The sequence below is a fragment of the Beta vulgaris genome, chromosome 9, assembly GCF_026745355.1.
Source record: "Beta vulgaris subsp. vulgaris cultivar EL10 chromosome 9, EL10.2, whole genome shotgun sequence".
Classification (NCBI taxonomy): domain Eukaryota; kingdom Viridiplantae; phylum Streptophyta; class Magnoliopsida; order Caryophyllales; family Amaranthaceae; genus Beta; species Beta vulgaris.
Genome location: NC_079210.1, coordinates 34,603,619 through 34,616,272, shown reverse-complemented (window position 1 = coordinate 34,616,272; position 12,654 = coordinate 34,603,619). Strand labels below are relative to the sequence as shown.

The following is a 12,654-nucleotide window of genomic DNA, read 5'->3' as shown; positions in this document are numbered from 1 at the left end:
AAATATTTCTGACAGTAAATAATTCAAAAGTCCTAAAGAAATGTAGAACAAAAAATAGATGGAGGAATTATTAGCTAATACTCCTTCGACACTTAAATTATCTACAAAAACTAATATACGCCCTGACATACTCATACATCATACTAATGTTTTTTCATTTTTAAGTCTGATATGTTCATTAGTCTAGAGCTAAATCTCATTTCTTTTAGGCTTTTATGGATTTACTACCCTCTAATAGTTGGGACTGTACCTTCCAACCTTGAGGTTGCCGGTTTAATCCCCACTAGGGGAACTTTTAGGGTAAAGATTTTCTTACCCTTCCCCCTTGCTTGTCTAGCCCGCCAACCTGGGTCGGGTTGACCTGTGCAATATTATGATCTAGTAGGGTTAGACCCTCTATTAGTTGGGATTATACCTTCCAACCTTGAGATTGGGGGTTAAATCCCCATCAAGGATACTTTTAAGGTAGAAATTTCCCTTATCTTTTCCCCTTGCTTGTCTAGCCCGCTAACTTGATTAGGGTTGACTTGTGCGAAGTCCTAATCTGGTAGGGTAGTTCATCTTACCTATTTTTTAACCTAAATCATGAATCTTGCTATTTACTTTCCTTATTTACTAAATACCATCCGTATTTTTATACATATTTAGTATTTTTCTTTTTACCTTTTTACCTCAAAATTATAAAATTTCAGAAATTTCTTAGCAAGAACCAAACCTATTTTTCGTTTTCACTATAGTAGCTGGTACAACCGACGATTTTTTTACCTAGAATTTGCACAAAGAAAGTACACCACCTATTTGCAGTTTGCACCAAAAATTAAAGTACACCACCTGTCCTAGACTCCTAGTTCCAATTTCTCCTTTCTCTTTGTTGGGAAGCAATCAAATTTGGTTGGAGCTAGTACACCCTAAATCACATATTCCCTCGGATCTTCTCGATTTCATTTCTTTTACACTTGAAAAATCCAAGATCCCATTTCTTCCAAATAACACCGTAAGAATGACGTTTGTTTCAGCTCATAAATTTGCGCAGTGCATCACTTGCCATGCTTGGAGCCCCGATCATTCAAGTACTCTCTATCTCTCTCTCTTTTCTGGGTTTTTAATTTCCAATGTTATCGATATTGTAACAGTTTTCATTGATTATAGATCGTGCTGTGATTAATTTGTTTGTTAAGATTCATTGTTACCTTGGAATTCTTGCAATTTAGTTAGGTACTGTATTAAATTTGATAATATTGCGTGACCATATAATTTGAATGAGTAATTACATTTACATAAGAGATCACATTGTGTTGATGAGATTGAACGAAACATTTATAATGTCCCTAAAAAAGGGAATCAAAATGTTTGACACGCTTAATTTCATCCCGAGGTACAAGTTTTCAGACTGTTCTAGAGACTAGAGAGACTGAAACGTTGGATGGCACAGTAGAGATTTGTTACATTTGTTCTAAATTTTTCGGGTAGAGGGTCCTTTATGAAAGTGGCCGCGTTACCTGGATTTCTGGAGATAATTGTCCAACACGGTTGATGAAAGGTTTTAGCCGAATAACATTAATTATATATGTTTTGTCCTGAGCTGTTTTGCTTGTGATTACTCTTGAGAGTTCCATTGATTGCTCGAGCAATTCTTCCACCGGTAATTCTACGGCTTATGATATTAAAAAGAGGAAGGTCCATCATTGTAGTTTGTTATTGCTTATCGTTATGATAGTATAATAGCATATTGGATAGACAGCTGCAGTAAGGGTCTTTTGCACTTCTTATCGAGGAATTTGCTAGCTAGTCAAATACTATGTATATTGAATTAAAGCCATTAGGACTGATTTTTTTTGTTGTGTTGTTGGGAATTCTTAGTGCGAAGTAGAAATTTGAGCTGGTAAGCTGTTTTCTCCGAACTCTTGGGTTCCTGTTTAGCATAGGCCTCTCTAATTAGGAGAGTTAGGTTCAGCTTGGAAAGCCCAAACAACCTTGTGATTGTATGGATTTTGTGTCCTATTAATCAATCAATCAATCAATCAATCAATCAAGCATTATATTATGTTAAATCATTTGTTTTAGAGTTTAAGAACATTTCATCCTTGTTTCACTGATGGCTGCAATCGATGCTTTTGCTGTGGTACTTTAGCTTAGACGTGTAATGGGGTCTTAGGTCTTCGTGTAGACAAAAAATCCTTCCTTACAAATACTGTCATTTAGCTCCTTGAATAATTGTTTCAGGAATTAGGAAGGTTTCAAAGGAAACAGAAGTTGCATGAAGAAAATCAGTCATTTTCTCCTTCTTCTAAGCAGATTACTAGGGTTATGAACTTTATAGGAAGAGTGAATATTCTACGCAATCATCTCGCAGAAAGTTTTTGACTGTACTTGACATTTGAATTTTTTTTTTTTTGGTTTATTAATAATATCAATAAGAACAGTGGATTAGTGTAGTAAGTTTACTTCTTACAGTATTTGTGTATGTGAATGTGACCTTCACATTTGAATGTCTTGGGAGTGAGAGCTTAACATTAATTTTAGGAACAGAATGGATACAACCACATAGGCTTGTGCATTGTTTATTATTCCGTAGAATTCCTTATTGCATTTTGGTTCAATATTGTTGCTGTCTCCTACTACTATATAATCTTTCATACAACTCAAGCTTCTGAGCATGACTTGCTGTTTTCTCTTAGTGGTTGCTGTATGCCCAAATACTGAAGAAGTCCACATATATCAGTTATTGTCAGAGAAGTGGGAAAAAGTACATGTTCTTCAAAAGGTATGATGATGTAGAAGTTTGTAGTGTTCCTTGAAAAAATTTCAGTCTCATATTATGTTATATTCTGTCTTGCAGCATTAATAGGTTTAGTGGGGATCATACTTTCTACTTGTTTGTTAAGATTTTGATTGGGGACAGGCAAAATATATATGAAACCATTACCAATAATGTTTTCGTGTGGATTTTGAGGACTTCATATATAGTTTTCTTATTGATTGATGGCTATTTTTGTCTATGATTTCGTTCCTTTCTCTTTTAGTGTGAGCTGATGCTTCTTTGATAATCCTTTAGTCGCACTGAAATATTGAAGAATAATCTAGAAGTTATTCCTCTTTAATTTTGCTGAAAATGGTGGATGATACAGGAAAGAAATTGTTACGTTGTCCTTTGAGAATGGAATAAAATTTATAAATGTACAACTGAAATGAGCCTGGAAATTTTATTGCATGTCATTCATTGATATGGCTGATGATCTTACAAATGACTCATATATTTCTGTATTTCTTGCTCTTCTCTAAATTGCTTGTAGTGTTTTTTCTGACATAATCTTGATTTTGTCATGTTCTCTTTGACTGCAGCATGATCAAATTGTATGTGGTATAGACTGGAGCTCAAAGACTAACAAGATAGTTACCGTTTCTCATGATCGAAATTCGTGAGTAGCTTTTTGGTCTATAACGTAATTTTCTATTGTTTAGTTTTCTGAGTGCTCTGATGGAATAGTTGATACATTTGGCTTATTTATGTTAATTTCCCATCATTTTAGGTATGTTTGGAACCGAGAAGGAGGAGAATGGGTGCCAACACTAGTAATTCTTAGACTAAACCGTGCTGCCCTCTGTGTACAATGGAGTCCAAAAGGTAAGTGATTTAAGCACCTTATCTCTTGTTTGCAAATTAGCTCCCTCTACTCTGAATTATAAACTAAATTTGATTAAGTTTTTTTTTAAGGAATTGATTAAAGTACCATAAGTATCCTTCCTATACAAACTTTTACATGTCCAGCCTACCAAAGTCATTTATTAGAATCTTTGTTATAGATATCATTGAGGGTCATGGATAGCTGTGTTTAAGTTACTAAATTGAGAAAGTAGTTTATATTTTTGGCATGATGGATGAACCAATTTAGAATAATTGCCTCTAGGGACAGAGGAAGTAACGCACTATAACTTGTATATTTCAAGCTATCCTTTTACTGCTTTCGCTATTGATTTGTTTTCTAATTTCTTCATCCATTTGAAATTAGTTATCATTCCTTGGATAGAAGCAAAAATTTTCATTACTGCTATCTTAGACAAGAAGTTTGCTCTTCAATCCCTTCTAAAGTTCTAAGAGTCTATTCACATCATCTAGATATATGCTTATTCTTAATTGAACCTTTTTGAATTTATCGTAACTTGTCCTGGTTTTTTATCTTTTTTTTAAAAGTAAAAAGACAGCTTTTTTGAACTCGTCTTGACTTTTCCAAATTTGAGACTTTTTCTTAACATTTTACTAAGTAACAATAAGATGAACATAGCACCATTAGTTGGCTTTGTGGGTAATTTGTCAAATTCCTATATTTCTTTGAACAGATAGACATCAGAACATGTATCTCAATGAGTAGAACAAGGAAACAAGTTAGCATCTATTTGAATGACCTTTTATCATATAGTTGCATGCGATGGGCTTCTCCCCAATTTTTTCTGTCTGTAGTATTCTTGCCTCCTTGGTTTGTGTTTTTGACCAACTCTTTTTTCTGATTCATTCACCTAATCTTGTTTCAGAAAACAAGTTCGCCGTTGGTAGTGGAGCTAAGACGGTTTGTATATGCTACTATGAACAAGAAAACAACTGGTAAATAAGCTGCCCTTTGATATTCATTACCACCTCGTTGAACTTTTACTCTTAATTCCTTTGTGGATGTGATGGCTGATGAGCCTGGTTCTCCTGTTAGATGTCTTTATCTCTTGATTTCTTGCCTTAGAAGTTTCTTATAATTATAGTCATCGGTAATGTAGATTGGCCTTAGTTGGAGTTATAAAAGAAAGGGGTTTATGAAATTAAGTGTTTATGGCAATATTTGGCTTAATAGATGCTGGATAAAGAATTTTTTTTTTTTTTTTGAAATTTGTTATATTTTGCAATATTTTGCAAAATAAGTGTACCAACTTTATTATAAATGGGTATGAGTGTTGGGCTTTTAGGAAAGATCATATTAAGAAGATATGGGTAGCACAAATGCGCGCATGTTGAGATAATTTATGGGGATGCATTAGGAATTAGAATTGGGAACGAGGATATTCGAATGAGGCTTGGAGTTGCTGACATTGAGGGTAAGATAAGAACTGGTCATGGGGGTTTGGGCTTTTGAAGCCTCCTGCTAAAGGATGCACCTAGTGGCAGGTTGGGATATGGGAGATTTTAAGAGAAGTCAAAGGAGAGGTTGAGGATGACTTGGAAAAAGGAATTAGAAACAATATGAGCAAATTAGGTTTCCAAGAATACATAGTACTTTTTTTTTTTTTTTTGACGGAAGAATACATAGTACTTGATAGAAGAGCTTGGAGGCAAAGGAAGCAGCCAATCTCATTTTTAGTAGAATTTGTGAATTGAGTATAAATTTTGCTATATAATTGAAAATCACTCAATATATCCTTTGAAATAAGATTCATTTTTAATAGGATTCATTTTCAATTTAATCGTACAATTTAGGAAAATTTAATAATATTTTAAGTGAAACAATAGCATAACAAGTTCGTCATTCTAAGCCCATGTGTTGAAGAGATAAAGATAAAGATAAAAAACTATAACAAGAGTAGGAATATAGTATTGGAAGATAGTAGTAGATAGTATTATACTAATGTTAAATTCGATTAACTAAATTAACCTGCAGAACATGATAACCTTTAAAATTTTGGCCTTTTCTATTATTCTTTTACATGATTGTTAAATTGGTACTCCTTTTTGGTATTTTTGCTTCTTCAAATGTTACTCTATAATTGTATCTGAAATAGAATGGCATTTGATAGAACTTGATAATGTGTGGAAGGTTCTTTTTTTTTTTTTGCGTAACCCCTTTAATCGTGGGGGTGGTAGGGATTAATCATGTTCTATGTTACTCAGACACAAATTGAGTGTCTACTCGGATACGGGTATCCAAGTGTCCGACTCGGCTATTTTGTAGAAAAAACTCAAGTTTTTAGTTTAAAAATGAAGTATCTCAGTAAAGTGTCGTGTTGGACACGACACGACACACCGTTTTTGAGGTAAATGAAGGTGTCGGAGTAACACTGATCATGTTTCCTTAAAGATTTTGCTTGCCAAACAAGGAGAGCTGCTTAGTTTTCTCATTTTGACAATATTCAAGAATAGTTGGTCACCAAATCCTATTCTGTCCAAATTATTGAGATCTTTTATGATGGTAAGGATTTGAATGATTAGATACTTGGTCTATCTGTTGAATGCTAGTAATTTGATCTTTTGTGTGACCTTTGCTGGGTCTGTTAATGATCAGTGTTGTCTATGATATTACTTCAGGTGGGTCAGTAAACTTATAAGGAAAAAGCACAACTCCTCTGTGACAAGTGTTGCCTGGCATCCCAACAATGTGAGGCATTCACCAAGTTTATTATGCTTCATGTGTATGTTAGTGACTATTACTGCATCTTTTATTGCACTTTCCTAAATTTTACTGCAGTAAGCAAACTGACTTGATCATGATGTGCTTGAAAGTTGAAACTCACCTACTCGACTTCTGCATGAGATATGTGATTTAGTGTTCTGGTATATCATGAAGTAATTTAAAAAAATTTATTATTTTTGTTGTCATTGATTGACAGAAGTGATTTAGGAAATGCCATATCCGAACTCCCTGTCTCAATATGAGAACAGTGCCAAGTTCTATATAACATCCCGAGCTGTAGCTTATAGCCAAACTCGTCTACTGATTATCTACTGCCGCCATCTCTCCGATTTTCTATATGAGCATTTCTTATTCTATTAGTCTGCGTGCAAGTTAGCCTAGTTCTTCCCTTGACTAATTTAGAATTTTTAGAGCTGCAGAGCTTCATATTTACTTTCATGAATGATTACTGCCTTCTCAATGGATTTGGTGATGGAGATGCGTGGTGACAACAGGAAAAATGCTGTTTTTGTACTAAAAGGCAGCGGAACATAGAGCAAAAAGAGACTTGGCGGAATTAGAGGATCTAAAGGAAATAAGAAAAAAGTTGGCAGTATTGGAGGGGGGAAATGATAGACAAGATCCTTAAAGTAGGGGCAAGGGCAACACGGTTCTTTTTAATATAGTTCTTTATAGAATATGAAGCTAAATATTACCTTAGCCTTGCAGTCATTATACTACAGAAAGGTGAAATATGAGGATTTTCTTCAATTTTTCTGAAGTTGGACCTTATATTTCTTCATCCTTTATTCTGATCATTGGTAACTGAATTGTTGGATTTCATGTTAATCATGTAGTTTGTTAAATTTATTAGATTCATTTACTGTTTGTACTCTTTTAAAATGTGTTTTTCTCTCTTTTTTTTTTATTAGATTCTTTTGGCAACTACGTCAACAGATGGAAAATGCAGAGTTTTTTCCACTTTTATAAAGGGAGTTGACACAAGGTATCACCTTTAGAGCTTCTAGACTTTTGAAAAGCATCCCCAAAGCACAGGGGATTTCGTCACTTTTTCTGACTGGCTGTCTTGTATTTCTATCTGCCTGTACCTTCCCTTATTTCTTGCTGCATTGTGGTCAGGGATTCTGAAGCTGGCTCTTCATCTGATGCAAAATTTGGAGAGGTTCATGATCTGTATTTCTTTTAGCATTTCCTTTTATGCTTTATTTATTTCTTTCAAAGCTCTGCTAGTTCCGTCTGCAATCAAAGAAATTTCTTGTTGACTCTGGATTCTGGTATTGGTCGTCATGAAAGGAAATTCCTTCAGGATAACATAAGCATGATAATTGATAGTCATGGATTTGCATTTCTTTTTGCTTAAGCAGGGGGGGAAAGCTTGGTGCATGGAAATGGGAATGTAGGGAAGCCAAGACGCCAGCCCGAGTTGGGAACATCTTGAGATTCGGGAAACTTGTGAGCTCAAATTTATGAGGAATACTGAAACACAGGTGGCATTTAGACCCATTTTTAGGCCGAGGAACACCAGAAAAGAAAAAAAAAAAGGAAAAAGAATAAGTTTGGGACCGGAAAAAAAAGACTTTTGAATATTATTATACCAGTAGACTGTCTCTTTTCTCGCACTCCCCCTTCTCTTGCAGAGAAATTGTCATAGTCTGACTTTTAGGGTTAAATTTTCAAGTCTTTGACATAATTTCTATATGAAATATGAGAAACTATAAACTAATAGAATTTGTGACTCCATCCAAGTATTAAATATACTTTTGAACTTTATTATAATCATATTTTTGGAAAGAACTTATTGGCTGCGATGCATCAGTGACTGCAAAAAGTCAACTATAACTCATTGGCTGAAACGCAGGGAGTAATATAATATGGTGAGGGACCTCCGAATTGTGTACTTGTAGCCTTCCTTTAATTAGAAGTGGAAGTAGCTAACCTAGTTTCAATTTTGAGGTTTTTCTTGTTTGTGACAATCCCCTCTCTTTTCCAAGCCACAAGAAATTAAAAGTGAGTGGAAAGGATCATTTTGAAGGTTGAAAGACGATATTGAAGTGTTCTAGCCTAGTTTCAAAAGATTTTGAGTTGAAGGATGTACTGCATAAGTTTTTTCTGAAGGTGCTTGCAAAAACTATTTGAGAATAATGCTCCAATCTAGTCAACTAGGGATGAGATGCAGCTAAGCAGTTTGTACCTGTATTTCCTCAGAGTTTTGACTTGCCCTTTCCTCCATCGACCATTGGAATCTGAACTTTTTAGTTCAAATACCTTGAAGCTATTATATTAGCGACTTTGCTTTCGAATAATATCATCTTGCCAGAACTTTGTTCCTTCGAGTTTGAGCCAGAACCTTTTTGCTTCCTCTTGCTTGGTTGTTTTTAGACTGTGATTGTCATCTTTTTTGAATTTCGAAAAGAAGTTTTGAGTTTCTACGATAGTGCTGACGACCGATCTTCCATATGTCCTTGCAGCAAATTATACAGCTTGATCTCTCATATTCATGGGCATTTGGTGTAAATTGGTCTCCTAGTGGCAACACCTTGGCTTATGTAGGTCAGAATATTTTTTTGATTGTGACAATTTGTGTTCATTCTAGCCACAATTTTTACGACTTGGTCCTCTGTTTATGTTAAATCTCTTGAACCCTAATTGTTTGGAATTCTTTACTCTGAAAACTGTAATTCTGTCGATCTTCAGGTCATAACTCGATGATATATTTTGTTGATGACGTTGGTCCATCACCTTTGGCACAAAGTGTCGCATTCCGCGATTTGCCCCTCCGTGATGTGGGTCAGCATCCTCTCTCATCTAATTCACTTGGAAATTGCTGCTTTGATTCTTTATCTTCAAATGCATAGCTAACTTTATGTGCAATTATCTTGCAGGTCTTTTTCGTGTCTGAGAAGATGGTCATAGGTGTGGGATATGACTGCAATCCCATGGTATTTGCGGCAGATGAAAGTGGATTGTGGTAATAAAAATTGCCTACTTTTCTGTTGTGACAAAATTCATCAGATGTGTTAGGATTATGTCCCAGTCTAGAGAATACAAGTGCTTAGTTCGTGTTATGGATTGTCTTGCATCAGCGTACTGCGTACATAAATTCTTTGTCGTAAGCAGAATCTGTCGTAGGCCCTTTAAGTTTCTGATTCATGAGTGGGTTAGAAATTTTAGTCTGTTTTTTATTTACAAGGTCACTTAGGGATAATTTTCGTTCTTGCTTTCGTAGAGTTCTATTGAGGAAATTTTCGTAATTTTCTCTCTTGCAGGACCTTTATTAAATTTCTTGGTCAAAGCCAGACAACTCCAACAAATGCAAGGGCTGGTTCTCAGGTATATACTAGTGCGATACTTAGTCACTTGGCATGTTAAGTTGCTAACATGTTGCAAGATTTTGCTCTAACTGGGTTCTGCCTCCTTTTCTCACATTGTATGGGGGAGGAGAGGTAGGAGTTGAGACATTACTCAAGTATGTCAAACAGGAGGATTTTGGCCTTCCAAAGTCCTCGCTCACTATCAAGTTCTGATTTATATTATGAAATTACTGTATAGCCAATTTGGTGTGCGCAGCTGTACATAAACGGCAATTAAACCCAGCAATGTGCTATAAGGATGACGAAATTTAAAGTAGGTCCCAGCTTAGAGGGTGAATATAAGTCTGGCTAGTCATAGAACTGAATTAGCAGTTCACTATCTATTAGAAAGCGATACCATGGGTTGCAGTACAAGTATTTCCAGAATGGGTGATTCAGAGTTTGGGGTGATCTTTTCTTGTTGCGAAACAGAGTCCTTATGTACTAAGAGCAGATTAATGTCCAGAGTCTGTATGTGCTAGAAATTAGCTGCACAGTTTCTAATTTCTACACAGTTCAAGTTTTAGATTCTTGACTATTGATGAATTATATAGTTTGGCAAGAGATATCTTGCATATGCCACATTCCACAGTAACTCTTTTCTTCAACTTATTTTTCCTGAATTTATCTTATTTTTTCTGAACTTTTCATAATTTTTTGGACTTTCTGAACTTTTTTTATTATTTCTGGACTTCTCAAAACTACTCTCTGTTTTCTGTGAACTTCTACTCTCTTTTTTGTCTGACCTCTTCTGGAATTAAGTAAAAGTAAATTGAAGAGAACAGACCCTTGTGGGAAAAAATATGGACGTCTTTCCAGATGGTAGGTTTTGTTGAGCATGCTACCAAGCCTTGCCCACCTGGTTGGTGTCTACATTACCTGTTCCAGGAAATCAAATCTCAAGAGAATGGATTAGGAAAAATCTATGCTTTATGGTGAGACTGCTGATTGTTGGCTGTTGAGCATGAATAAGCAGTGTTTGCTTTACAATTATGGTTCCTAGACAACATTCCCCCTTTGAGGTTACATGGAAGAAAGCTCATATTTTATCTCGAACTGAGTCGTAGTGATTGGCCTACTTATGTTGAAAAATCACAAGGAGCATTGAAACACCAAGGGTTTTGAATCTTAGGCACAAGGTATGAGGTGCCCACATGACAGATGGAAGGTGGTTAATTCTGAGAATCCTTCTAATCATCTCAAATCATATTTTCAGCTCAGAAAAACATAATTGCTATTATATTGACAAGTCATGGGTTCTCATTAAATGAATGGAAATCTTTCTTGAATCAACCAAGGAAAAGAGGGGAGACCTATAGGCTGTAGGGATAGATTTTGTCATGTGGGTCATTTTGGCACACTGAGTAGCATTTTCCTGAACCCACATGGTTCGGTTTATATTTCTTTTAGTCGATTCTTTTTAACATGGTAATTGTGTATTCCTGTTAACATCTGAAATTAAAGAGTAGCAAACTAGCAATTGTCCCAATATTTATACAGCTCAAATTGCTGATGATAGTTCTTTAAGCACTAAACTGATGCAAAAACAATCTCTTTTCCAGATTTCAGGAGCATTTGGAAAACTATATGGTCAATCAAGGTACATTACGCAATTCAACAACGCCAATGATAACTCCAATGACTCTAATTCCAGTGGACGTGCTCACGAAAAGTGCATTACGTATGTCACAGCTCTGCAATTCATTTATACTAGCTTCTAGTGTGATTTGCTCAAGTTATATGTATATTAGCTAATACAGTTGACTTAAAATTTAGTTGCATCGTGCCATTGAGAAAGGGAAGAGATACAAAAGTGACACGCTTCAGTACTTCAGGTACGCAAGTTTTGCCATCTTGAGATTTCCGTCTCTATACAAAAGTTTGAGGTAGATGAAGCTGACTCATATATTTTGTACTTCTATTTCTAGGACTTGATGGTAAAGTGGTTATCTGGGATTTAGGAAGCCATGATTTGGCAGACTATCTCTGAAATACATGGAAGCTTCTTGGGTTTTGTGTAGCAGCCGAGAAATTTGGAGCTTATAGAACTATTGTTGTGCGCATCACATCTTTAGTCAACTGAAGAAGCCGAGTTTTAAGCAGCTGCATCTAGTGACAGCAACAGAACCTTTCTGTGATTGAGGCAGACTCTAGCTATATGAGAAGTATATATTGTCATACTGCTTGAAATATATTTTTAGCACCTTCCTCCCCTCGCCCCGCAAAAAATGTCTTTTTTATGACTTGTAACCAGGTATTGTTGTTACTTCCCGGACACGCCTTTAGTGGCAAGTTGTTACTTGGTAATAGGAGGCCATGAGGCTTGCTGCTGCAATTTTTGAAACAAGTTGACTGTGTCTTCTAGTCAACGGGTGTGATGGTTTAATTGAGTTCAAATGTTATTCACAGACTATTAAAGGCAATCCCCTTGTTTGGATGTTAGGTTGGCAAAGGGAAGGAAAGAAATGTGAGGGATCAAATTTCCTTCCCTTTTGGAGTAGAGTTCATCATGAACCAATTAGAGCCAAGGCCGAAATGTCTGGCCTATTTCCAGTTGGATTTCTGCCCAAACTTGCAAAATCGAGCTCGGAGGGTTGAAAGCCAAAAAAAGAAAAATTCAGAAGGAAAAACTTGCCAAATTTGCTCAAAATGGGTTCGGGCTGATTCCTGAGTCCTAGAATAAACTAAATTATAGTAAGCTAGAAGGATTAGAAAAACAAATATCCTCTTTCCTTTTTCATTTTCCATTACCACTTTTCAACTTGTTTGGATAAAAAAAGCATTTAAATAACATATCTTGTATATGAGGGAGAGGTGGTAGCTTAGTGGAGTATAATTTCGAAATTCAGCGCATTGCTTTTGTACCCAACCTCTGAGCTAGTGTGCCCTGTAGGCTAGTAGTTTAGTAGGGATTG

At 35.7% G+C, this 12,654-nt stretch overlaps 1 protein-coding gene across 1 annotated transcript; it reads left to right on the top strand.

Annotated features, from left to right (window-relative positions):
- The first annotated feature begins 774 nt into the window (after nt 1-774).
- LOC104903586 (actin-related protein 2/3 complex subunit 1B) lies at nt 775-12,086 on the top strand. The gene is made up of 15 exons (XM_010691647.4): nt 775-1,070; nt 2,679-2,764; nt 3,343-3,419; nt 3,531-3,625; nt 4,531-4,600; nt 6,284-6,353; nt 7,301-7,374; nt 7,509-7,551; nt 8,858-8,939; nt 9,084-9,172; nt 9,272-9,357; nt 9,656-9,719; nt 11,302-11,420; nt 11,516-11,574; nt 11,668-12,086. Exons 1-15 carry the CDS (start codon nt 1,001-1,003, stop codon nt 11,727-11,729), a joined length of 1,146 nt encoding a protein of 381 aa, XP_010689949.1. The 5' UTR covers nt 775-1,000; the 3' UTR covers nt 11,730-12,086.
- The last annotated feature ends 568 nt before the right edge of the window (nt 12,087-12,654 follow it).